This window comes from Cervus canadensis, chromosome 10 (assembly GCF_019320065.1).
Source record: "Cervus canadensis isolate Bull #8, Minnesota chromosome 10, ASM1932006v1, whole genome shotgun sequence".
Taxonomy (NCBI): domain Eukaryota; kingdom Metazoa; phylum Chordata; class Mammalia; order Artiodactyla; family Cervidae; genus Cervus; species Cervus canadensis.
The window spans coordinates 45531368-45558474 of record NC_057395.1 but is presented as its reverse complement, the minus strand read 5'-3'; the positions used below and the strand labels follow the sequence as shown (position 1 = coordinate 45558474).

At 48.4% G+C, this 27107-nt stretch overlaps 1 protein-coding gene across 11 annotated transcripts; it reads left to right on the top strand.

Moving 5' to 3' along the window:
- The first annotated feature begins 28 nt into the window (after window positions 1-28).
- AKR1E2 (aldo-keto reductase family 1 member E2) lies at window positions 29-26192 on the top strand. 11 transcript variants are annotated; one of them, XM_043479315.1, is made up of 12 exons: window positions 29-92; window positions 228-260; window positions 3871-3978; window positions 17828-17995; window positions 18659-18775; window positions 19619-19696; window positions 21238-21360; window positions 22497-22594; window positions 22973-23045; window positions 23329-23412; window positions 24400-24482; window positions 24756-26192. In XM_043479315.1, the coding sequence occupies exons 3-12, from the start codon at window positions 3919-3921 to the stop codon at window positions 24796-24798; spliced, it is 927 nt and encodes a 308-aa protein (XP_043335250.1). In that variant the 5' UTR covers window positions 29-92; window positions 228-260; window positions 3871-3918; the 3' UTR covers window positions 24799-26192. The 11 variants fall into 11 exon arrangements, 9 of the variants coding, with proteins under 9 accessions (XP_043335250.1, XP_043335249.1, XP_043335253.1 ...); XR_006271539.1 differs by lacking the exons at window positions 29-92; window positions 228-260 and adding an exon at window positions 3256-3467 and having other exon boundaries at window positions 3872-3978; window positions 23329-23441; window positions 24756-24814; XM_043479313.1 differs by lacking the exons at window positions 29-92; window positions 228-260 and adding an exon at window positions 3256-3467 and having other exon boundaries at window positions 3872-3978.
- Window positions 26193-27107: the final 915 nt, after the last annotated feature.

Sequence of the window (27107 nt, the reverse complement as noted above, 5' to 3'; positions counted from 1 at the left end):
TTCCGGCACGTTTACTTCCGCTGCCCGGTAGACGGCGGCGCGCTTGGCGGCGCGCTCGGGGCCGGCATTCTGGGGTTCTTCTCCGGAGCCGGGCGGGTGAAAGGGCGGGACTTGAGGAGGAAGCGGAGGGATAGCGGTTATTCTTGCTGCGACAAGAGAAGAATGGGGGAGTGGGCGGCGGAGGGTGGCGTGGGCTGTGTTCTTTTCCTGAAACTATTCCCGTCCAGTTACCGCAGCCGGAAACCGGAGGAACCCGGAGCAACCCGGAGCGGTAAGCCCTCCCCCTCTTCCCGGTCGGGCGAGGAGTCGCGCCCTGGCGGTTACTCCCCTTCGCGGTCTCTCACGCTCTCCGATGTCGTCTAGCGCAGGCCCGAATACTTGTATACAGTTGCTTGCTGTTCGTCACCTTCCCCGTTCTTTCCACCTGCACTTGGAGAAAGGGGCTCTGCGCCCAGAAGGAATGTGAATGTTACAGTTAGGATTTCGATCCTTTTTCAGTTCACTTCAGTCCAGTCGCTGGGTCGTGTCCGACTCTTTGCGACCCCATGGACTGCAGCACGCCAGGCCTCCCTGTCCGTCACCAACTCCCAGAGTTTACTCAAACTCATATCCATTGATTTGGTGATGCTGTCTAGCCATCTCATCCTCTGTCGTCCCCTTCTCCTGCTTTCAATCTTTCCCAACATCAGAGCCTTTTCAAATGAGTCAGTTCTTCACATCGGGTGGCTAAAGTATTGGAGTTTCAGCTTCAACATCAGTCCTTCCAATGAACACTCAGAACTGATTTCCTTTAGGATGGACTGGTTGGATCTCCTTGCAGTCCAAGAGACTCACAAGAGTCTTTCGAACATCACAGTTCAAAAGCATCAGTTTTTCGGCGCTCAGCTTTCTTTGTAGTCTAGCTCTCACATCCGTACATGACTACTGGAAAAACCATAGCTTATTTTAAACAAATCTAAACTCGTCTTCCGGCTCGGAATACTCTCTTTGGTGAATGTAATGGTGCTTCTGAAAAGTATAGGCCTTCTCCTTTATTTGGGTCCAGTGAGTCTCTATTCTTACTGATTTTCTGTCTACTTCTTTTGTCGATTTCTGAGCAGAATGTTGAAATCTGCATTTGTGGATCGCTTTCCCTTTTCAGTTCTATCGGATTTGGATTCATAGATCCTGAGGTTCTACTAATAGGTCTGTACCCCATTTCAGATTAAAGTGGAAGTAACCCTGTTAATTAGGATTTTATCCACTTAGGTTCTGCTTATCCTAGGAAGTATAAAGCCCATGAGGGCAGAAATTATATATTTTATCTCAGTATGTTTTCATCCAGCACAAGATCTGATTCATGCTACAGGCTACATATGCAGTAATTGGCGGATGAATAAATGAAAGAATCTCTCTCCTCCCCTAAGATTTGGTCCCTTTGTTTCCCAGACAGAGCTTTGTGAAGAGACTAAGAGCAAATCCTGGCTCTGTGGGCACTTCTCTCTGGTAAACACATGCTTTATTTGGGAAGCCTGCACTGTGGCAGAATTGTAACAGGTACTACGTATATAGTGGAAATAACGTTTCCTCATTCTTGAGAGCTTATATCATCACATGAGGTTTTATGTCTCTTTCTGTGTGTGTGTGTGTGTGTGTAATTATTATAAGAAATTGTCTCACACAGTTATGGAGGCTGAGGAGTTCTTAGAGGATCTAATTCTTCTAAGAGGACAGTTGTCTTTTTTTGGTTCTTGATTGTCCCATGTTACCAGGTGTGAAGTCCTGTGTCTGAGCAGCAGAAACCAGATATTGAAATTCAGAGGAGGGAAAGTCATTACTGGCCAGAACGACCAGGGTGACTGTCTGTAGATGCAAAATAGCTTAATCAGAAATGATTGGACCTGGACCCAGCTATCAGAGGAACTCCCAACGGATTTTATAGTGAAGCTGTTTTAGGCAAAGGACTCTAAAAATAATGTCTAGTTTGGAGTTTCATAGCAATGAAAAGTCTTTTTGAAGTTAATTTTTCATTCTTATCTGAAATTGTACTCTTAAATCCATACCGTTTAATTCTTCCCCAGGGTGCACTTTTTCTTAGCCTGCAAGCATCTATTTGCTGTCTGCCACGATAAGGTCCACAAAGGGCTAGATTTTGCTTCTAAATTCAGTTAAAATGAAAAACTGCTTTTTAGACTTTCAAAAAACTCACCTCTGAAATCACAGGGCCTGGTTCTTTATAGAATAATCTCAGTCTTTGAGGCTGGCATACATGATCATATTATAAAATATGATACACAAATTTGCTTTAAACTTACTAATATGTTAAAACATGACTTTTATGCTGCAGTTCAGTTCAGTTGCTCAGTCGTGTCCAACTCTGCGGCCCCGTGGACCTCAGCATGCCAGTCCCACTGTCCATCATCAGCTCCCGGAGTTTACCCAAACTCATGTCCATTGAGTCAGTAATGCCATCCAAACATCTCATCCTCTGTTGTCCCCTTCTCCTCCTGCCTTCAATCTTTCCCAGCATCAGGGTCTTTTCAAATGAGTCAGCTCTTCGCATCAGGTGGCCAAAGTATTGTAGTTTCAGCTTCAACATCAGTCCTTCCAATGAACATTCAGGACTGATCTCTTTTAGGATGGACTGGTTGGATCTCCTTGCAGTCCAAGGGACTCTCAAGAGTCTTCTCCAACACCACAGTTCAAAAGCATCAATAATTCAGTGCTCAGCTTTCTTTATAGTCCAACTCTCACATACATACATGACTACTGGAAAAACCATAGCTTTGACAAGATGGACCTTTGTTGGCAAAATAATGCCTCTGCTTTTTTTTTAATGCCTCTGCTTTTTAATATGCTGTCTGGGTCGGTCATAACTTTCCTTCCAAGGAGTAAGCATCTTTTAATTTCATGGCTATAGTCACCATCTGCACTGATACTGGAGCCCCAAAAATAAAGTCAGCCACTGTTTTCCCATCCATTTGCCGTGAAGTGATGGGACCGGGTGCCATGATCTTAGTTTTCTGAATGTTGAGCTTTATGCCAACTTTTTCACTCTCCTCTTTCACTTTCATCAAGGGGCTGTTTAGTTCTTCAGTTTCTGCCATAAGAATGGTGTCATCTGCATTTCTAAGGTTATTGATATTCCTCCCTGCAATCTTATTCCAGCATGTGCTTCATCCAGTCCATTATTTCTCATGATGTACTCTGCACATAAGTTAAATAAGCAGGGCGACAATATACAGCCTTGATGTACTCCTTTTCCTATTTGGAACCAGTCTGTTGTTCCGTGTCCAGTTCTAACTGTTGCTTCCTTCCTGCATACAGATTTCTCTAGAGGCAGGTCAGGTGGTCTGGTTGTAGGGTAAGGGAGTTAGAGAAGGCGAGGTTGGGAAAAAGAATGAGATCAGCACTGTACGGGAACAGATCACCTTTAATGAGGCGAGAAGGGGAAGCAGTCAAGATTAGTGAGCTGCTGCAAGAAAAGAGTAAGTATATATAGGCATATATGTGGAAAGCTACTGTCTTAAGGAGACCTGTTCTTCTCTAAGGTTGTTCGGAGTAGTTAGTTATCTCTTGAATGGCTGGGGCAAGAAATTCTGGAGATTCACCAGAGGCTGTGAGCTGGGTGTAATCAACCTTAATGCCCATTTTTTTTCTTCAAGTGAGAGAGTTCTTTGTTTTGCATAAAATGGTGGGGAAGACCTGGAGGGGAGTTTTAACTCCAGGCCATTTTGAGCTCTGTAACCTTCCTTCATCCCAGACCCTAAGGAATATATATAAAAAGAGAGAGGTGGGCATCGCTAATGTTCAGGGTGATAAATGAGGGTCAGGGGTTTGTGGTCTGGGAGGAAGGAAGTATAAGGCCCATAGTGTTGATTTTCTATTCTAGCCGTCAGGGTCTCAAGCAAAAGAACAGTCTTGACTTGGTCTCGGGAAATGGCTTGGATTTGGTCTTGGAGGAATCCCTGGAAAAGATTAAACAAACAAGGTTCAAAGGTGAGTAGGAGGATGATAAAAATGAATGGTCCAAGAAGGCGTAAAACCTAAAGCTTCCAGTTCCAATCTGTTAACCATGACTGCCAGAAGTTGTTTAATCTCTGGTGGATTCTTGAGGCTCTATCTGTGAAGTTTTTTGCAGCTCCTTGGACAATACCCAACTGGTTGGCATAGAAACAGCAGGATTCGTCTAGAAAAAGGCACAGACCTCCCTTCTCTGCGTTGAGTAGGTCTCATCTCCTTCTGTTCTGTAAAATACAACGGCCGCTAAGGAATCTAGTTGACTTTGGATAGTTACTAGGCCTTGAGCTGTTTCCTGGAGGCTGTCTGATAGGTCTCTAGAGAGTGTCTGGTAGTTTTGGATGGAGGTGGTTAAGCCAGCAGTTCCTTTTCCAGTTCCAGCCAGTATTCCTAGCCCTACTACGAGGGGAATGAAATGAATGGCTCGTTTTAGTCACTCGTGGATGAGAGGAATAGGCAAGGGTTGATCATTGGGGGCTGTTAAAATGTTTGGACTGGAGTATACCAGGGTGCAGGTCCTGGTCCAGTTAGTAGGTAGACAGAGGTATGTAGATGTCCCACACAGGAAAAATAGGGCACGTGTTGTAATATAACAGCTGAAGTTGATGGTGAAGAGGAGTCAAGGGGGGGTTTTGGTCGTTCGTTCAAGGACGCTCACAGACCCCACTAAGGTGGCCCCAACAATGGGAGAACTGGAGGGATATGCTGAGGGAAACGGCCCTGAAAAGGTTAAAGAGTGTCCTGTAGGACCAGAAACATTATATATAACCTTTCCAGTGGCAAAGAGTTAAGTGGAGGTATGGTTGCACATGGAGTTAGGGATTGTGCCCACGGTTTGGTCATATGAACTGTTTCTGGAATTTCTGGATATGCAAAAAGGAGCTGGTTGTAACAGTGTTACTCTCTAGGCAATAGGGCCTCCTGTTGGAGGTTTTGCATTGAAGGAGGGAAGTTCAGTGAGTAAAGATTCTAAGAGGATGTCTGAATTTCAGATTTGGTCACTTGTATGAAGCTATTTAAGATATGAGATGAATAAATGCTCCCCACAGTATGAGTGGTGTAGGGACTTGTTACCTGTGGTCCAGTCGAGGATGGATATAGGGAGGGCTGAATCTCCCAGAGGAGTTACAGATAAACATATCCAGCAGTCTTTAGCCAGTTGTGGGTTAGAAGCATTGAGAAGTGTATAGGTTAAATTAAGGGTCCAGAATAGACAGTTGAGGTTAGGATTTTGGAGTTCATGGGACAGGAAGAAGGGAGGATAACAAGAAGATGTTAAACAACATTTGGGGAAGTGAGTATAAGATAGATTACTATGGAAAAGAACTGGATTTCAAAGGGGTAAAAGTTATAAAAGGTTCCCAGTAACCACAGGGTGGAGATGTAATCTTCAATGTGTTTGAGCGTGGATCCTTGAGGACTCGAGACCCAGATATCTGCCAGAATTTGTTCCAGGAATAATTGAAGCCGTGAAACCAACAGGCTCATCCATCACCAATTAAGGCCGGTGGAAGCCGTTGAGAACTTTATAGAGTTGAGGGCCTGTGTGAGAAACTTGATAAGTATTAGTCTGGCAAACATTTTCATCATCGGGCTGTATAACCTTTTTTAACCGCGTGATGTGTACCCAAGGGGTGATTTCTTTTAATTTTGTAGCACTAAGGGTCAGCAGAATTACCCTGTAGGGACCTTGCCATTTTGGGGTTATATCTGAGTGGGACTGAGTTGTCATACAAACTTTGTCTCCTATTTGAAGGGATGGGTATAGAAGATTGGGATGTGGTCAGGGGAGTTAAGTCATCCATATGTTGCCAAAGGGCATCTCGTATCTGGGCATGTAAAGGAAAAGGAAGGTGGGATGGCAGTTTGGGACCATCCTGGGAGGGGGGAAGACCCAGAGGTATTATGGGCCTCCCATACATGGCCTCAAATAGACTGATATTTAAGGGTTTTTTTTTTATTTTTTTGGTAAGGCCTGGACCTTTAAGAGGGCTAAAGGGAGGAGTTTAGTCCAGTCTTGAAGTTTAATAGTTAATTTGGTCAGAGTTTTTTTTTTTAGGACTCAGTTGGCTCTCTCAACCTTACCGGAAGACCAGGGATGATAAGGAATGTGAAACCTCCAAAGAACTTGAAGGGCTTGTGCAATACTTCGGGTGATTTGGGATGTGAACTCAGGCCTGTAGTCAGACTGGAGGGAGGAAGTCTTTCCAGACCTGGGGAGGATTTCAGTAAGAATAAGCTGAGGCACAGTAGGGGCTCGTTTGTTAGTAGACGGGAAAGCTCCCATCCATCCAGAAAATGCATATACGAAGACTAGGAGAAATTTAACCCTTTTTACGGGTGGGATGTGGGTGAAATCTACCTGCCAGTCTTGTGCAGGAAGATGTCTGCGATTTGGTGGGTGGGGAAAGGAGTGGGGCGAATGTTAGAATTAGGATTTGTCCACTGACAAATGGCACAAGTTTGGGTCAGATTATTTAAATAGTAATGTCGTCCTTAGTCAGTTCAATAAAGTTCTGAAGGAAAGCCTTAAGTACTTTTGCAGAGGGGTGGAAAAGGGAATGTAAATATGAAAGTAATGCGCGGATGTTAAGTTCATCAATTTGGGCTGTAGTAAAGACAGAACTAGGGCTTCCCTGGTGGCTCAGAGGTTAAAGTGTCGGCCTGCAATGCAGGAGACCCGGGTTCAATCCCTGGGTCGGGAAGATCCCCTGGAGAAGGAAATGGCACCCCACTCCAGTATTCTTGCCTGGAGAATCCCATGGATGGAGGAGCCTGGTAGGCTACAGTCCACGGGGTCGCAAAGAGTTGGACATGACTGAGCGATTTCACTTTCAAAGACAGAACTAACAGGCAGCCTGCTGCATTGCTTCGTGATCTGCTTTGTTGTTATAAAAGGAGAGAGGGCCATGTCGCTGATGTCCCCGGCAATGTATTACAGCAGCTTGTTTTAGGAGCTGAGCTGCATGGAGGAGTTCAGAGAAGCATTGAGAATAGGTGTGCCCTTCTGAGTCAGGAATCCCCTCTCCCTCCAGATTATAATGTTAGAATGTAATATGTTATAGACATACTTGGAGTCACTGTAAATGTTTATCTTTTGGTCTTTGGCTAGGGTCAAAGCTTGTGTAAGAGCTATCAGTTCAGTCTGTTGTAAAGATGTGTGAGCTGGGAGTGTAACTGACTGGATGAGGCGAGGAAAGATAACTTTGTCGGGCTGTACCTGGATTATAGTGTATCCAGCCCCAAATGAGTCTTGTTTCTGGGCACTGCCATCTATGAAACAGGATGGGACTGTGGGGTTAGTAAGGGGCTGATCAGTTATATGTTCAAAGGGATTAAGTGTCATATCTAATGTCTGAACACAGTCATGAGATAGGTGTTCTGCTTCTGGATCTGGTGTAGGGAGTAAGCTAGCAGGATTAAGAGGTTTACAAGGCATAAAAGAAAGGGATGGGTCAAGGAGGTGTGTGTGGAGGATCTGTAGTCAAACGGGTCAGAGAAAGGAAAGCCTGATGAGAGAATAAATGTTTGAGGGAATGAGGCGAGCATACATTTAGAGGAGCATTTCAGGTTAGTTTTTGGGCTTCAGGTATTAAGAGGGTGGTTGTAGCTAAGGCCTGGAGACAAGGTGGCCATCTCAGCATGATGAGATCGAGTTGTTTAGATAAGTAAGCCAGAGGCCCCCGTATGTCCCATTTTTGGCACAGAATCCTTAAGGCATGTCCTTGTCAAGAATGTACAAAAAGGAAAAAAGGCTTGGTGTAATCAGGTAAGTAAAGAGAAGGGACCTGTAGTAAATTTTTGGTAAGAGACTCATTTTGGGTGTGGAGAGAGGTGGGGACCAATAAGGATTCATCTAAGTTTCCTCAGGTAGCTTGGTAGAGAGGTTTTGGGTGGAGGGCAAAATTTGGGACCCATATTCGGAAGAAGTTTAATAGAACTAATAGAGAAAGAAGTTCCCTCTTGGTTTGAGGCCTGGGGATCTGTGTCAAGGCTTGAAGTCTCTGAGCTGGAATTATTATGGATGTGGGAGTGAGAAGCAATCCCATGTAATTGACAGTGGTGGAAGCAATTTGTGCTTTGGAGAGTGAAACTCTGTAGCCCCAGTTGCCTAGGGCATTTAATACCTTTGCAGTGTGGACTAGGCAGTTGTGGTGAGAGGAACTACATAACAATAAATCATCTACATATTGGAATAAAGTAGTAGAGCCTACATATGAAGTTTGTAGGTCTCTTTGGAGGACTTGACCAAAAAAATGAGGGCTGTCTCTAAACCCTTGTGGTAAGACGGTCTAATTTAATTGTTGAGATTGATATGTGTCTGGATCCGTCCAGGTGAAGGCAAATAGGGGCTGTGAGGAGTGGTGTAGACATATAGTAAAGAAAACATCTTTGAGGTCCAATACCGTGAAGTACGAGTGTGTCGGGGGAATATGTGAGGGAAAGGTGTAGGAATTAGTGACCAAGGGGTGTAAGGGTATTATAACCTCATTGATCTTGCTAAGAATTTGAACTAGACACCAGGAGTGGGTCTCTCTTTGACTGCCAGTATAGGAGTATTATGAGGAGAACGATAGGCCCCAAAAGGCTGGCTTTGAGCAGTCAGTAGATTATTGGTTTAAGTCCTTGTCAGGATTCTGTGGTCAGGGTGTACTGAGTTTGGGTTATTATCTGAGAGGGATTTTTTAAGAAAGACCTGTACAGGGCAGTGGTGTCGGGCTACCAATGGGGCTTCGGTGTCCCAGACCTGAGGATCTGTCGGGGGAAGGCTAGGGGGCAGGTTTTGGGAGTGAGGGCTGCCCAAGGGTTCGGGTGCCACTTGGATGCAAAGAATTGATATGGGATCTAAGAATGGAAGGTTTATAGAAGTTTGTGGCTTAGCCAGAAGATCACGTCCCATCAATGCTATTGGGCATTGAGGAACTACTATAAAAGAATGTCTTAGTGTTGCCTTACCAAAGGAACAAAGGAGAGGAGAGGTTATTTGGGGATAAAAAAGGATGCCTGAGACCCCCTTCCATGGCCACTTCTGAAGGTTGGAGAGGGCCCTTAAAGGAGGTTAAAAGTGAAAAGGCCGCTCCAGTGTCTTATTAGGAATGAGACTTTGTGTCCGGCCACCGTGCCAATTACCTGAAGCTCCGAGTCCATCTGTATGGGACGGACTTGGGGTCTGGAGCTTGGGCTCCATCACTGGAATAACTCAGGCACAACTGGATCATCTCTCACTTCATCCGAGGAACCATGGTCTGGGGTGCCAGGGTCCCCCTGAGTCTGGTTCCCAGCCCATTGTTGTTGGGCCTGGGGTGGACCCTGAGATATGGTGGGGAGTGTCTGAGGATGATCCTTTTTCCAGTGGCCCCATTGTTTGCAGGTGGAGCAGGGTTTGGTGGGTGGCCGGGGATTTGGGCAGGACTTAGCCCAGTGTCCTGTTTGGTTATATCTAAACTAGGGGCCTGGAGGGTTAGGTCCCATACAGATGGGCCGAGGTTGATGAGCCAAAGGGGTTGAGTTCTTTTCTTGGATAGCTGCAGAGAATAAAGCATATTTGGCCTTTCTTTCCTTTTCTTTTTCTTTTTTCGCTTCTTCCTCCCTACTGTTGAAAACTTTAAAGGGTGTTTCTAGGAGATCTCGCTGAGGGGTTTCAGGGCCCTTCTGTATGCGCGTAGTTTTTGGCGAGTTTCGGGGGCTGACTGGCTTATGAACTGGACAGGTAGGTACAGAAGTCCGGTGGGGGTGGAAATATCTAGATTAGTGTAATTCTGGACTGCCTCAGTAAGCCATGAAAGAAAAAGGACAGGATTTTCCTTTTTGAGTCACTTCCCTAATTTTACCTTAGTTAACATGAATGTGAGAGCTTTTTAGCATTCCTTCTAGTAAACAGGTGATCATATGATGTAGGTACCAGATGGCAGCATCACCTTGATATGTCCACCATGGCTCAGTTAAAGGGACTGCATCATCAGCCACCGGATTAGTTCTGTCTTTGTTTATGGAGCTGATGAGCATGAGTCTAGGCTGCCTGCCATATCCGTTCTTCATCAGGGGTTAATGTGGCATTTAGGATGTAATAAAGATCATTCCAGGTTAAATGATATGCTTGTGTAAGGCAGAGGAATTCTTTTCTATACCTAGTAGGATTTTCTGAAAAAGATCCCAATTTTTCTTCAGTTTGGCTCATGTCAGAAATTAAGAAAGGCACATGAACCCGGGTAGGGCCCTCTGGTCCTGCTGCCTCTCTTAGAAGAAGCATGTGTTTGCTTCAGGTCCTGGCCGATGTGGGGGTGGGGGGTGGAAATCTCTTTTGGGGTTTCAGAGTCATCACATCCTGTTTTGAAGGAGGAAGGACTAGAGGATGGGGTCTTGTCTCTGGAAGCTTTCTTTCCAGGGCGGTAGGGAGGAGGCTCATTTGCTGGGTCAAAATCGGGCTGGGGGTTTAGGGGGCCTTTTTAGGGGCTTTAGATTTGGATTCTTTTGTAATGGAGGGGGAGAAAGCGCAGAGGAGGATTTGATAGGTGGAACAATCCTTGCAGAGAGGACGGCTTCTAAGGTGCCAGAAGACTTGAATATAGGGAACCTCCGACCATTTGCCATTGCATTTGAGAAGTTTGTGAGATCTGATAAAATATTGAAATCGAAAGTCCCAAACTAGGCCCGCGGTTTAGTTTATGAATCTTGAGATCGGTCAAGAGTAGAGGTTTGAGGTTTCGTTTTACACAGGCCAAGGGAGAGTCCTGTGGGACGGATTGCCTTGACCCCCATGGCAAATGGCCAGCGACTGTCTGGTCGAGAGAAAAGGTCGTCACCTCATCTTTTGACCAGGCAAAGAGAGAGAGCCTCTGACAGAGGTAGGGCCATCCCTCACATGCCTCCCCAGAGGGCCTTTTGGCTGGACAGTTCACCAGGAACCCGGAAAAGATGATAGTCTATGGCACCCTATAGAGTACCGTCCAAGCTTACCTGGGCTACTGGGTCAGGCGAGAATTTATGGTGGATGGAGGGAGGTCGAATGGCAAAAGGCCTCTGTCCTGGAGTTGGTCGGTCTTATGGAAAAGAAAGTGTAGAGAAAAGAGGAAGAGAGAAACCAATATTCCTCGGGTTATGCGGAAAACCAATAAAGCCCTTTCATTGGGCTTCGTACCACTCACGAAGGCACAGGGCGCCCTCTCCAGGAGGTGTTGAAAGTCCAGGCAGGAAATTGAGCTCGGCAGGCTTCCACGATCTGAAGAACTGGCCATGGAGAACAAGAAGGAACCTCAACTGAGCTCCCAGGTTTCGCACCAAAAAATGTAGGGTAAGGGAGTTAGAGAAGGTGAGGTTCAGAAAAAGAACGAGACCAGCTTTACAGGAACAGATCACCTTTATTGAGGCAAGAAGGGGCAGAAGTCAGATTAGTGAGCTGCTGCAGTAACCCAGGAAGAAAGTATATATAGGCATATATGTGGAAATCTACTGTCTTAAGGGGGCCTGTTCTTCTCCAAGGTTGTTCGGAGTAGTTAGCTCTTAAATGGCTGGGGCAAGGAATTCTGGAGGTTGGCCAGAGGCTGGGACCAGCTCAGAGTTGGGGTTAATCAACCTTAATGTACATTTTTTTTCTTTGGGTGAGAGTTCTTTGTTTTGCATAGAATGATGGGGAGGACCTGCAGGGGGGTTTTAACTCCAGGCTATTTTGAGCTGGGTAACTTTCCCATCTCTTTCAGAATTTTCCACAGTTCATCGTGATCCACACAGTCAGAGGCTTTGGCATTTCAATAAAGCAGAAATAAATGTTTTTCTGGAACTGTCTTACTTTTTCGATGATCTAACAGATGTTGGCAATTTGATCTCTGGTTCCTCTGCCTTTTCTAAAACCAGCTTGAACATCTTTAAGTTCACAGTTCACGGATTGTTAAAGCCTGGCTTGGAGAATTTTGAGCATTACTTTACTAGTGGGTGAAAGTGAAGTGAAGTTGCTCAGTCATGTCCGACTCTTTGCGACCCCATGGGCTGTAGCCCACCAGGCTCCTCCGTCCATGGGATTTTTCCAGGCAAGAGTACTGGAGTGGGTTGCCATTTCCTTCTCCAGGGAATCTTCCCAATCCCGGGATTGAACCTAGGTCTCCCGCATTGTAGGCAGACGCTTTTGCCGTCTATTGTGCGGTAGTTTGAACATTCTTTGGCATTGCCTTTCTTTGGGATTGGAATGAAAACACTTTTTCCAGTTCTGTGGCCACTGCTGATTTTTCCAAATTTTCTGGTATATTGAGTGCAGCATTTTCACAGCATCATCTTTTAGGATATGAAATAGCTCAACTGGAATTCCATCACCTCCACTACCTTTGTTTGTAGTGATGCATTCCAGGATGTCTGGATGTCTGGCTCCAGGTGAGTGATCATACCATCGTGATTATCTGGGTCGTGAAGATGTTTTTTGTCTAGTTCTGTGTATTCTTGCCACCTCTTCTTAATATCTTCACGTGCTTCTGAAGCCTAGCTTGAAGGATTTTGAGTATTACTTTGCTAGCAGGTGAAATGAGGTGAATGAAAACTGACCTTTTTACATCCTGTGGCCATTGCTGAGTTTTCCAAATTTGCTGACATAGTGAGTGCAGCACTTTAACAGCATCATCTTTTAGGATTTTAAATAGCTCAGCTGGAGGGTAACACTTACGGTTAAATATTGACAAGTTAAAAATTAACTCAAAGTTAATTATGAATTGTTAGAAGAATGAAAATCATGGCACAAAATTCAGTCTTTCAGGCCCAGGGTGTGTCACTTCCCAAGTGTTATCAGCCCCCCGCTGATAAGTATATAAAGTGATACTTATCACTTTATTTTCTCGTGTAATTGGAATAATACAATGTGTACTTCACAAGGTGTATGGGGTAGTAATGAATAAAAGATACAGCATGTAATGGAAGTACCTAATAATAGCAAACAGTGTAGTACATTTTAAAATATTTACTATTCAAAACAACCTTTATGCAATAGTGATAAGACTATATTAGATAGGTACCAATTTTACAGAAAATTAAGTCAAATGGTCAAGAGATGCCCAAATTCAATTTTCTATCTGTAATCTCAAGGGAGTATGTAATAGAGACATGGCAATTATGTTGTGAAAGTGAGGAAACCAAGTTAGAAAACTTCTCAGCTTCCTCAAATGTCTTAAAATTTGGAACTTGATTCCTACACTTCAGTTCAGTTCAGTCGCTGAGTAGTGTCCGACTCTTTGAGGCCCCATGGTCTGCAGCACGCCAGGCTTCCCTGTTCATCACCAACTCTCAGAGCTTGCTCAAACTCAGGGGTTGTGTTCATTTCAGAGTTCACCGCATACAGCTTTGTCTGCAGTTTGAGAAATGACCACTAGAGGGCAGGAGACTCAAACGAAGTTTACATACAGCTCAAGAATGAAGTTCTCTGTTTTAGGACTACTTTCAACTAAATAGGTAACAATATTTTTTATCATGCAGTTGTTTTACCTCAGTTGTATTTCCTAAACCCATCTCTGCAGATTCAGAAAATATTTCCCAAGCTCAGGTGAAGCACATTATAAATAGAATCTACTTGATTTACAATTTGTGGATTTTCTCTGCATCTACAGATAATAAACAATAATTCCTTTTGAAATGCTGTCTATTAAAAAATTAACCCTCCGTTTTTGACCTGTTGAAATAAATATGAAAAATACCTTCTCTCACATTGCTTCAAAGTATAAACTTTTTGAAAATTTTAAACGTGTTATTGTAAAAATAATCTCACAACATCCAGTTTTTAATAGCGCCATCATCTATCTCATTGCTCCATTGCACAGGTAATACTGCCAAGTTTCTCACATACTGCAAAAATGGTCTCTGCACACCACGCATATAGATGCATAGGGAGGAGACCGGAAGTCACATGCACTCACCCACCACATGGGGATGCCCAGAGGAAAGGGCCGCACGTGGGAGGGGCGCGCAGGGGCTTAGGGGTTCTCCTTCCCAAAGCACAGCCAAAGGCAGGGTTTGGCCTCCCAAAGGAGGGTATTGAACCCTCCCTTTTCTGGACTCCGCACACCTCTTCTGGCTCTGATCCTGGTCTCACTTCCCAGATTGCCCCAGGAAGGGATGAACACTGAACTGCGTGAGCCCCACTTGATGTGGGCACAGCCCAGGCTCCTGGCCCCCAGGTCCGTGGGTGGATGCAGCAGGATAAGCTCCAGGACAAAGGGCCTAGCTCCCACATGCAGACTCAGCAAGGGGTGGTAGGGCAGCCTAGTCTAGCTTGTACAGTGCCCGTGCATGCATCTAGCAGCGCGCGAAAGAGACCCACCTGGGCGAACCCGTGTCCATTGTACTAACGGCTCCCATCCCGGCGGTTACCACATGATGCCAACAGCCGCCGTGCTGCTACCCCACCACCCCACACCAATCAGCCTGGCTGAAGACCTGGGGACATGAAGTCACAGAATAACCTCCCACACATCCTGCTGTCCTGGTCCCACTCTACCCCCACCCCTGCCACCAGCGGCCAGCTCCCTGCGCCGCTAGGTCAGGAGGCCTGGAGGTGGTGTAGACACGGGCCTGGGCAGGGGAAGGTCAGGCTGCCCCTTCCCTCTCCATCTCCTCCAACCTCTCCCCGCACCAGGTCCAGCCTGTCCCTGGCTGGTGCAAGGGGCTGGAGGGAGCCCTGAGAGCAGGCAGCCCCACAATGAGGCCCGAGTGTTGGGAGTAATTACTGTTATTAAGGGAGCGCTCCCTGGCACTTAGGTCACCCCAATTTATTGATGAGCCACAGCATGGATGCTCAGAGTCACTTAACTCTAAGTGACCAAGTCCAGCCAAACTAAGAAGTCACAACGAAGTTTTCCTGTGACTGACCCCGGAGGCCATGCCCAAGAGGTGGCCCCGGAGCCCAGCCTTGGAGAGGAGTCCGTCTTGGGTGCGAGAGCAAGGGGAGGGGCACCGCAGACCGGGACTCCAGCAATGGCTCCGCCCACTCCCATCTGCGGATTGGACGCTCTGCAGGGAGGGTCTCATCCCTGGTCCCCGGAGATGCGGCCCGGTGCCCACCGCGTCCCAGACTCCCCGGGTCTCCAGGCTGCGCTCTGCTCCCACAGACTCCGGGAGTTAGAAAACATTCCCAGGACTCGGAGCACTGGGTCACCACGGGGGGAGCTAAGGCCACCAACTCTAGCACGGTACCGTAGACCCTCAGGGTCCCGCCCAAGCACAGCAACTTGTAGAGGAGCAAAAAGAACTTCCCTCTGGCACCCTGAAGCCGCCCCCTCCCCTCCCCCACGCCAAGGGAGGAGTCTTGGGGGCCTATCCTCCTTCCAGGCGCTCAGAGAGGGGGACACGAAGCCTCTCCCCGTTGCCTTGGGGGTGGCCTGGCCCAGCCGCCCCTGCGAACCTCGGGATCCCCGCCTAGATCCGGATGCTGAGAGCCGCCGGAATTGGGGGGAGGCGTTGCTAAGAGACCGAGGGCCGGGCCAGGCCCCTCCTGGGCTGTCTCGCCCTGCGCCGTCGCACGTCAGTTATCCGCAGAACCACCCTCGGCCCCAACAGCTGGGCGTGTCCACGACCGAGGCCGCGTTGGCTTCTTCCGCCGCCTTCGCGCAGCCAGCAAACCCTGGTGGCCTCTGCTGCTGCCGGCAACCTGTCCGGCGTCCACTTGGGTAGCGGCCCTGAGGAGCCGCGCGGGCAGGCGGGGACGCGCTCCGAGCCATGGAGGAGATACCTATCCTGGGCCTGGGCACCTGGAAGGTGAGGCGACCTCTTGGTCGAGGAGGGGCGGTGCCTTCCTTCGACATGCCCCTGCGTGGAGAGCCACCTACCGGGGGATATCTGCCACAGCCTCGGCTGGTCCAGCTGGTCGCTGGCACCTGGCGGGGGCCCGCCTCCGGCTTTTGGAAGATGGAGTGTTGTTCAGTAGCTCAGTCATGTCCCACTCTTTGCGACCCCATGGACTGCAGCCCTCCAGGCTTCCCTGTCCATCGTCAAACTCCGGGAGCTTGCTCAAACTCGTGTCCGTAGAATTAGTGATGCCATCAAATCATCTCATCCTCTGTTGTCCCCTTCCCCTCCTGCCTTCAATCTTCAGTGGAAGTACTTTGTACCTTCCTCTACTTGTCTTTTTCTAATCCCTGTCAGTGGTTTAGACAGCACTAATTACAAAGCATTTCAAATTTGCTTTCTTTTTAAAACAGTCTTTAATAAAGAGATATTTGTTTAAGAATTCACATAGAAAGTTATTGGTTGCTGGTGCTAGTGGTAAAGAATCTGCCTGCCAATGCAGGAGACATGAGACAGGGGTTCTATCCTCGGGTCAGGAAGATCACCTGGAATAGGAAATGGCAACCCACTCCAGTATTCTTGCCTGGAGTATCCCATGGACAGAGGAGACTGGCAGGTTACAGTCCATGGGGTCGCAAAAGAGTCAGACACCAATGGGCACACACAGGAATTAGAATCATCACCCTTAGTCATCAAAATATTATTTAAATTATTTCTTCTATCCACTTACCAACTGGTAGAGGTCAGGGATGTATTAATAGTTCAATTTATTGTGGTCGAGTAAAATAAGTTGAAAGTGTTTCCTCTTGTCAGAACTTTGTTTTTAATTGGTATGAATTCTAACTGGAAAATTTTGTAAAACTCTGTGTACTGTGTTTATAATTGCTTTATTTAAAAAAATAGTTACAGAACACTTGAGCTTTATTTCTTCTTAAGTTTTTCTAGGAATTTTTCCATTTCATTTCACTTTTCCAAATTGTTGGCTTCTAGTCATTGATAATAGTTCCTTAGGTTTTTAAGTATGTATTTTTTATCTGTATGTACTGCTTTTCTTTCATGTCATTTAAAAAAAAAAAAAAAAACTTGGTCTCCCTAGTCTTGTCCAAAGTTTGTCTACTTTAGGGAATCCCCTTGAGGTCCAGTGGTTAGGTCTCCACACTCCTACTGCTGGGAGCCCTGGCTCAGTCCCTGGTTGGAGCACTGAGATCCCATATGCTGTGCTGTGTGGCCAAAGAAAAAGAACCAACAGCAAAAAAAAAAAAAAAGTCTATTAAGATTTTTCAAAAAACAACTACAGGCATTGTTGGTCTTCTCTATCAATTTGTATTTGATGTTCATCATTATATTCATTTTCTCTTCTTTCTGATTTCTTGGTGGTTCTCCCAACTCTGAAGTGGATGCTTGGTTCATTAGCTCTCATCCACTCTGAATGTGTTCTCATTCAATGAAGATCATTATGACAGATGCATCTCACAGGGTGATGTGATGTTCAAGGGAGAAAGCGCCCTGTGAGCTGAGACCCCTTGGGGATATGGGGTTTAGTGGTCGTGTGAGCCCCTTCCTCTGCCCCAGGCCCCTTGCCCGCTCGAGCAGCCCCCTTTACAGAGAGCGTTTCTTTTCTGAACTTGCACATTGCTGATAGCATCCACTGCGTTCCTTTGGCTTCTGGCAATGCTCTGTGTGGTGGATTGTCTTTGCGTGCACCTGTCTGCCTTTACATTTGGGCTGATGGCCTTTGTGCGTAGTGGGTGAGTCTGTACTTCCTTGCATCACATCTGTCACCATTATTCATCCTAAATTTATTTACGCGCACCTTCATTCCAGTAGCACAGCCTCTAGCTCAGTCATTTGCAGGCACTGAACATACCTAAAGCATTTTCCCCAAATAAGTAAAGGAAATTAGATTATCTGTAAATCCTTTCTGACGCTGACGTTCCTCATTTTAGGATGGATGAATACAAGTACCAACTCAGTAAATTCAGTTTTTATGGCTTGTTGACTGTATTCTAGAGTGAACAGGGGTTGTTGGGGTCGGGCTGTCCTGAGTCCAGGTGGCTGACATCTTGTCTTGCAGGCAGTTGCAGGGGAGGTAACAGAGGCTGTAAAAGTGGCGATAGACGTGGGCTACCGCCACGTGGACTGTGCGTACGTGTACCACAACGAGAATGAGGTCGGAGTGGGAGTCCAGTCCAAGATCAAGGAGGGCGTGGTGAGACGAGAGAACCTGTTTATTGTCAGCAAGGTAGGACTTCCCGTGTAGAGAGAGAGGGCCACTGACAGTGGGCACAGCATGGGTAGGGTTTTCCAGTCTCCTTTGTAGGAGCTGATGACTCCATCTGTACTTGAACCCACGGGACAGGACTTGTGGAGCTCCGTGCACAGGCTGGGAGCATTGCAGGTCAGGGGGGTCAGGGACAGTGTGACATGAGCAAAGGCACGGGGCACGGGACACCACAGGTGCAGGGACCCCCTAAGAATCTTGGCTGAGATTCCCAGATGGAAAACTGTTGGGCAGCAGAGAGCTGCCAGGTTGGGGAAGTGGACAGGCAGGACTGTGGAAGAAGTCAGGATTTTGTCTTAGAAGTTCACTCTTTTCCACTTAGAAAGGAGCATGGTTGAAAGTTGTCACATAGGGAACTGTGTTGTATAGAAGCGAGGCTGGTGTGGTGTTGAGGAGATTGTAGCCACTTGTTACAGGAGATGGGAGACGTTGACAGCCTGAACAAGGGCAGTCATGGAGGATCCCGGGGTGCCCAAAGGACGTGTCCCTGCCCCATTGTATTTACTGCCAAGGGGTCCTGGACGTCATGCATCTTGAAGATCTTGGGCCAGCGGGCAGGTGTGTGCTCGCAGCTCCCACGGGCTCTGTGACCATCGTGTCTGTGCTTCCTCCCTTCCCCTGCAGCTCTGGTGCACCTGCCATAAGAAGCCCCTGGTGAAAGCAGCCTGCACCCGGAGTCTGAAGGCCTTGAAACTGGACTACTTGGACCTCTACCTCATGCACTGGCCCATGGGCTTCAAGGTACAAGACGGCGAGACCCCCGTAGGCCACACCTCCCTTCCCGGCGGTGCCCTGACATCATTCAGCAGGCAGTGGAGCGAGCACATGGTTCCCCCGGGGGAAACCATGGTTCAGCTCTGGGGAGGCATGGGCTGGAGGACCTCAGAGCCCCTAGGCTCTAGTGCCCTACAAATCCACCTCTCAGCCCATCATGTCGTTTCATACACAGGCCTCCCCCTTGACCTGCCTCGGGTGGCTAAACCCGGTTGGGTGGAGAGCTTGCAGACCAACCCCTGAGGCTGTGCTGATGGCTGGCTTTAGGTTTTTAAAAATTTCCTGCCATCCTCTGTCACTTCCCAGGTGACGCTAGTGGTAAAGAATCCACCTCCCAGTGCAGGAGACACAAGAGATGGCGGTTCCATCCCTGGCTCAGGAAGATCCCCTGGAGGAGGAGGTGGCAACCCACTTCAGTACTGTAGCCATCTTTCTCTGCCCTGCACCTCCCAGCACCCTTATACTAGTTCTTGATTCACTATCTCTCACCATGATGGGGATTCTAAGAAAAGAGGGACGATCCTACCAGTGCACTTGGGAGATGGGGCCCTTAGGACATGAAAGACTCCACTTTTTTTGCCTGAAATTGCCAAACAGTTTTCTGGCTGCTGTCATGGATTTCAGGTCCTCCTACCCGTTGGGTGAGCGGTGGGCAGTGACGTTCAGAGTACTGGAGAAGGTTAGCTGTGTGTTGGAGCAGAGCCCAGGCTTCCTGCTGTCTGGTCCAGTGTTCTTCCCTCCCTTCCTCCCTGTCCTCTCCGGGGGTCACCATGAGCCCCCAGTGAGCACCTTTCCTTCTGGCTCTTGCAGTCCGGAGAGGCAGACTTGCCCATGGACCACAACGGCATGATCATCCCTAGTAACACGGACTTCCTGGACACGTGGGAGGTAAGCCAGCCCTGCCGACTGTCTCTGGAGGGAACCGTGAGGCCTGCAGCTGCCTGTTCAGAGGCCCCTGGTTCGCAGCATGAACTGAGGACGAGCACCTGACTGAGGACCTCAGCGCGAGTCGGTCATCTTTCTGAAGCACTTACTTTAGGGATAACTAATTCAGACTAATTCAGAATGTTTTGTGTAAAGAAAAAGATCGCATGGTCTTTACAGAAAATATAGAAAGTGTAAAACATACAGAAAGAAGGAAAATTTGAAAACCTGCTTCTCCGTGTCCTGGCGGCGACCACACTGCCATCCTATAGTTCCCTTTAGTGCTTTGTCAGCATTTCGGAACCATAACTTCGGCGGCAGGGAACGTCTCCGGGCAGGCAGGAAGAAGTGGAGGAAGGGGTAGCTTATTTCAAACCCGAGTCCAGATGAAAAGTGCCGAGGCGGAAGCAAGGCGGGAGCGTGCCAGTCAGGGCGGTGGGTGTGGGGTGCTGGGCAGTGGGCGGCTGGCCTGGGAGGAGGGCTCCTGTCTGCAGGAGGGCTCCTGCCTGCAGGGTGTCCAGCCAGGCCAGCAGGTGCCTGTGACCCCTACACGGGCGGTGGGGGGGTGGAGGCCAGAAGAGGAGGTTCACACCGTAACTTGCAGAGTTCAGGGAGACAAAGTGCGAGCTCTTCGTGTGGGGTGAGGGGTGCAGGCATGGGGTGTGGGGTCATCCGGGCAGAGTGGGGAGGGGGCACAGATGAGGAGGCATGCCAGGCCAGGCCAGCCTCTCCCTCCCCTTTCATCAAACAACCAAATCAGCGAAACCGAGCTCACCTGGCCCGTCTGTCCACTGTGTGGCCTGTTCTCAAGGATCCGGGTCGAACCCTGGGCTGTTTGTGTGGCCCAAGTGAGGGTCTGGGCAGCTGTTGCTGCTTCAGGGAGTCACAGGGACACAGGGACCCTGGTCACCGGCTGTGGCCGCTCAGACTCACAGCCGCCCATGCCTGGCACCAGGCCGCCGCATTCCTTTGAAGCCAGGGGTGGCCCGGCTCCTGGTCAGTGAACAGCAGAGCTGTTCTGCCCTTGTCCCTGAAGACGTTAACTGGCACTGGAGCAGGAGCTGAGCACAGGTTGCGGTGCCGAAGCAGCTTATGATCCAGGTGGAGGGGCGAGCAGGTGAGGCCGGCGTGGACGCCCTGCGGACACCAGGCGACAGGGACTCAGGGTAACAGCGGCCCGTCCTGCTGCATTTGCTCGACGCCAGCCCTCAGCGAAGAGCTCTGTATGCATCTGCTCACACGGCCCTTAACCAGCCCCGTGACCTGGACAGGGTGGTCCCCAGTGTGCGGGTGAGGAAATGGAGGCTCTCTGAGGTCCCATGGTGTGCCCACGGGCCCCAGCTCCTAGTGGTGCAACAGGGAGCAGACCTAGAGCACGGAAGCGCTGCAGAAGCCTTGAGGGAAATACTGTCGAACAGCAGGCGGGGCCATTATTCGGACCCTGTGCGGGTCACCCGTGGGGCCGGCCCAGCCCGGATGCCCCATGGTTCTTTCTATCCCCCTAGGCCATGGAGAACCTGGTGGCCACAGGCCTGGTGAGAGCCATCGGGGTGTCAAACTTCAACCACGAGCAGCTCGAGAGAATTCTGAAGAAACCCAACCTGAGGTTCAAGCCGGTGACCAACCAGGTGAGCGTGGGGTCAGCTCAGAGGCTGTGGATCATCTTTTCAACCATTACCTCCAGGAGGCTGCAGGGGCCCTGGAAGAAAGGGTGGATCGAGAGGTGTAGGTGTCTTCCCCAGGGCTGTCAGCATCGCAAACTGGGAGCAGTCAGGCAGGCAGTGGGTGAGGGGGCAGAAGATTCCCGAAAGTCTGGTCTGGTGAGGTGGTGCCCCCAGAGCAAGGGCCTGAGCTGAGCTTGGCTCCTTTGCGCAGCTGTGGGTGCGTCACCAGGTGCGTTAAAAAATGGAGCGGTCCCAGTAGCCCCCACCCTTCAGTGGTGATGCTCCAAGGTAAGTGGGCTTCATGGAAAAGCACAGGAACCCCCCTGCTCTCCAGCCTGGCACGTTGCAGCCTGAAAGGCGTGGACGAATGGACGACCTTCAGCCCAGGTCACAGACTGCCAAGAGGTTAATGCAGAGAAATGACTAGTGCCAGCAGGAGTGTTGAGTTCTCTAGACAGTCTGGCACTGCAAGTAGAAAGTGCATTCTTGCAGTCCTTTATTTTAAACTTTTTGTTAAAGTGTTAAGTCCATGCAAAAAAGTGCTCACCTAAGAACAGAGCTTGAGACCATCTCATAAGCTGAGCCTGGCTCTGGCCAGCATGCGGACCAGTAAACCAACATGACCAGCCCCATGGCCTGCTGGAAGCCCCCGGATGCTCCTTTCAGTGCCCCCTCCCTCAGGAAGGGCAGCCGCTCTTCTGGTTTCCAGCAGCACTGAGGAGTGTTAGCACTTGGTACGGACACCGTGCTGCTTCCTGCACGTGGTGTCTGTGTCCTGGTCCTTCACTCAGCCTTGTGCCTTGTGGGCTCCACACCCGCCTGTGACCATGGACTGCCATTCTTCTCTGTGTGCATAGAGCAGATGGGAGGCCAAGGTTTTTACCTAAAGTGATGAGGATGGTCTGGGAGAGCAGGCAAGGTTTAAGTGCTCCTGATGTAGGTTTTCCCAGTGGGCTGATGTCTTGGGGACCACCGTCCAGGCTTTTCCACTTCCCAATGGAGACACTAGAAGTGGGTCCTAGCTCAGCAGTGACAGGGTCCGGGAAGGAATGTGGGCCCCTTTTGGGGGACTGTTTTCCCGATGAGCTGTCATCTTGTAGATCGAGTGCCACCCGTATCTCACTCAGAAGAACTTGATCAGTTTCTGCCAATCAAGAAACGTGTCTGTGACGGCTTACCTGCCCCTTGGTGGCTGCAGGTAGGGATGCTCCAGGGGCTCTGAGTTGAGGCCCAAGCAGGGAATGGGTGTACCCAAGCTAAGAGGTCAGAGAGGCCGAAGCACGGAGACCCACTGCCCCGTGGCCTCTAGCACTGCCACCTGGTTCTTGAGAAAAATCACCAAGTGTATGTGAAAAGCTGTGTGTCTAGTTGCCTCCCCTGAAACATTAGCAGTGGTTTGTCTGAGTGGGAGGATTTGAGTGGCAGCTTCTCTGCATCATTTAAGTTTCCTATGATGAGCAAGTATCATGACAAAAATATGTCTAGATTATGTGTTTGGAGGAAGCCTGAGGTTTTCCTAAAGAAGGAAGCATGTTCATTTGCCCTCGTGGCCTCTGCCCTGTGCTCTGCTCTCCAGTGGGGGAATGCACCTGATGGAGGACCCTACGATCCAGACGATCGCTCAGAAGCACAGGAAGTCTGCAGCCCAGGTAGGCGGGAGTCGCCACATCCTGGCTCCACTGTCTCATCATTTGGGGACGGGGCATGACAGTGATTTCTCCTTAAGGTGCATGCAGGTCCTCTGAGTTTCTCCCGCTAGAACTGCTCAGAGAATTCTAGTTGGTTTTCTGAATGACTCAGAATGAAAGCAAATGCTCCCACTGCAGGCTTCTGGACTTTCACTGCATGATAAAGCATGACCGTCGGGGAAAGTGCTGAGCTCTGACCCCGGTAATGCCCTGTGTCTGATGTTGGACTTTTCTTTCCCTGCAGATTTTGATCCGATTTCAGATCCAGAGGAACGTAAGAGTGATTCCCAAATCTGTCAACCCAAAGCAGATTCTCGAGAACTTCCAGGAAAGTGCTTCCTCCTTTTGAATCACATGGTATCGGAGGCTTTGGGGTCACCTCTTAGCTTGGGGAAGGGATGTACTGATGTTGAGAGCCAGCAGCCGCACCCCCTGTGGCTTTAACACCCAGGGGTGTCAGGGTGAGGCCTCTGGAGTAGAGACAGACCCTTCCCAGCCCGGAGCTATTGGAACTGGACTGGATGGAACAGGGGGTGGGGGTGGGCAGGCAGGGCTGCAGCCAGAGTTCTTTCGAGGCTGACCCTCACCCCAGTGCCAGCCACTGCACCCAGACTGCCCTGGCCCTGACGTGTCGGGGCTCCAGCTTTCTCTCCAGGCAGAACTTTGGTTGCCACTGAGTCTCTGATTTCTGCCTTGGTTGCCACTGAGTCTCTGATTTCTACGCAGGTAGAGGCTAGGCCAGTCTCTGCCCCTCCCCCGGCCCCAGCTTCTCAGCTGTGGGCTCAGGGTTGGCTGTCCCTGAGTGGAGCAGCTCTTAATGCAGGCAAGGGTCATAGTCCACACGTGTGTTAGGGATAGGAAGAAGGGAGAGCTGCTTAGAATACTGCTTTCGCAGGACCAGAAAGAAAAACTACACAGTGAGCATCAATGCCTCCAGGGACCAGGTCTCCCTCACCAAGTGGGTGTATGGAAGAAATGTTTTTGGTCTGTGTTTCTTGGGGGGGTTTACTGGTTTTGTTATTGTGATGGTGTTTTGTTTTGTTTTGTTTTGTTTCATCTTGTGTTGTTGTTTTGGTTTGCATGTTGGGAAAATTTCTATTCTGGGACATTCCTTACCCTGTGGGCTGCACGCAGGGCATACCTGTCTTCCCAGGGATTCCTAAGCAGCAGAGGCTGAGCCCGCCTGGTTTTGGTCCAGTATCACAGGAAGTCTGATCCCCACCCATGGATCCCCACCTGTGCTTTGCAGCTGAGGTAGCTCAGCTGAAGATCTACCAGACTAAGTTCCCAGTGACCGTTTCCTTCTGGTTTCCAGGTATTTGATTTTGAATTATCAGAAGAGGATATGACTGACCTCCTTGGCCTGGACAGGAATCTCCGTTTGGCCACGTTCCCCATGTAAATATGGCTCCTTTATCCTCCTTCCCAAAGAGGGGGAGAAAGGTCCAGATTGCGTGACTGCTCCCTGCACAGGGCTTTACCACCTTTGGGGTTAAGTTAACCTCATAATTCTCTCCTGTCTAAGGACAGGCCACTTTGGAGGTAAATTATAAGACTGTGTCCGTACACTCAGGAGTTTAAACAATATGTTAAGTGTATTTTTTCAGCGTTTCTCTTAAGAATAATAACCATTCTCTGCTTCTATCTTTGATCTGTTTTTCTCTTTTTCAGAACTGAAAATCACAAGGACTATCCCTTCAGAACAGAGTTCTGAGGACCCTGCTCAGCCCAGAGGAATCCTTGCTGACTCAGGGAAGCCCTGGACAGGGCAGGGGACTCAGCTTGATTTGGGTGGGTTCCCTGAGAAGTCCCAAGAACTGAATATGGTCTGTGCCTGAAGGTGGAGGCTTCATGAGAGCAGCGATCGCTCTCCACCAAGACCCATTCAGGTTTTAGAATCCTAGGAGCCCACAGTGTGCTGGGTTCTTACAAGAGTGCTGGGTGGTCTACACCATCAAACAAGGACATTCAATGACTCATGAATAATTTGCCTTCCCATTAAAAAAAAATTATGTTATGGAAATGTTGGAATGTCTACAGTATAAGGAACCTCCACCCCCTTCACTCAGCTTCAGCCATTGTCAGTCCCTGGCCCTTCTTGCTTTGTCTCTGATCCTCTGTTCCCTGCCAATACCCCCAGATGGTTTTAAAGCAAAATCCTTACACAACACACAACAAAATGGTGTGCTCAGCAGCCTGCCACTGTCCCATCCCTCACTGATGCTAACATACTGCCATAGGGGACAGGTTTCCATAGCCTGGGAAAAATGATTTCCAACCTGTCTAAAACACAAGACAAGAGTAATAAAGCCATAATGCAGTTCTTATAAATAAGGAAATGATAAATTCCCAGTTTAAAAGGGTGATATTGGAGGAGCACAGTAACAGTTATTGATTACTTACCACGTTGTGCTGTGTGGTTGTGTCCGACTCTTTGTGACCCTATGGACGAGCTCGCCAGGCTCCTCTGTCCATGGGATTCTCCAGGCAAGAATACTGGAGTGGGTTGCATGCTCTCCTCCAGGAGATCTCAACTCAGGGATCGAACCAGGGTCTCCTGCCTCTCCTGCATTGTAGGCAGATTCTTTACCACTAGAACCACCTGGGAAGCCCACTAGGCATTTAATTTGCAGAACATGCTGAATCCTCTTAAGAAGATAGGCACAAGGTGGCTGAATAATTCCCAAAGATTACGTGGTGTGAAGGTTGAAGTTAGGATTTGAATGTCCAAAAACCAGGGAGCAAATTAATTATAATAGAAATAAAAACTGAATTGACAGTGATTTTCCAGTTTGTCCCCCCCAAAATAAAAAAAAAATCAACCTCCAAAACACTTGAAGTATTTTGAAAAAATAGCACTTTCAGTAACTTTGGGTAGGATTATAAATTTATGTAGATGCTCCTGGAAGCAATTTGGTCTTATATTTTAAAATCATTAAAAATGTGCATATTAATTGGTAGCATTTGAGCCTTTAAGCATTGAACTTTAGGAAAAAAGAGGGGTTCCCCTCCAAATTCTCAAGTTAGAGTATGTTGCTATATAAAAGTTATATTTATGCTTAATCATTTGCAGTTGTGGGAAAAAATTAAAATTTGAATTTAAACACACTTCCCAGAAAGGAAGGACTGTTTTTCTCCTGGTCTCATCCCCTCTTTTTTAATTCTGCCTCCCACCCCCCTCAGTAATCTTGTTTTGATAACAAAGTGAAAGTGAAAGTTGCTCAGTTATGTCTGACTCTTTGTGACCCCACAGACTATACTGTCCATGGAATTTCCCAGGCCAGAATAGTGGAATGGTTAGCCTTTCCCTTCTCCAGGGGATCTTCCCAACCTGGTGATTGAACGCAGGTCTCCTCCATTGCAGGCGGATTCTTTACTGTTGGAGGCACCAGGGAAGCCCAAGAATACTGGAGTAGGTAGCTGATCCTTTTTCCAGCGATCTTCCTGACCCAGGAATCAAACCCAGGTCTCACGCATTGCAGGTGGATTCTTTACCAACTGAGCCACCAGGGAAGCCCCCTGTTTTGGTGTTCAGTTCAGTTCAGTTCAGTCGCTCAGTCGTGCAGTCGCTCAGTCGTGTCCGACTCTTTGCGACCCCATGAACCGCAGCACACCAGGCCTCCCTGTGCATCACCAACTCCTGGAGTCCACCCAAATCCATGTCCACTGAGTTGGTGATGGTTTTGGTGATAGCAGTGCCAAATCTCAGGACTGGCATCCAGTTTCCAAAGTTCATTTCCATAGAAGAGGGTGTGTATTCATTCACCTCCTGGTTTTCATGGCCCAGACTGTTTTTATTCCCATTTCCTCCAGCCTGTGCTCTGGGCAGAATTTTATTTTTGGATTCCACAGAAAGTAGGGAGGGCCCAAAGCTAGAGCCACATCAAAATTCTTCTGACTAGAAAGGATTGCAAAAGGGAGGAGAACATGTGGAGCTGATGCCAAGTTTTCAGTGGCTCTTTTTAAAGTAAACATTTTCTTTTTTTTTTTCTTTTTTGTCATGTGAGATCTTGACTGGGGATC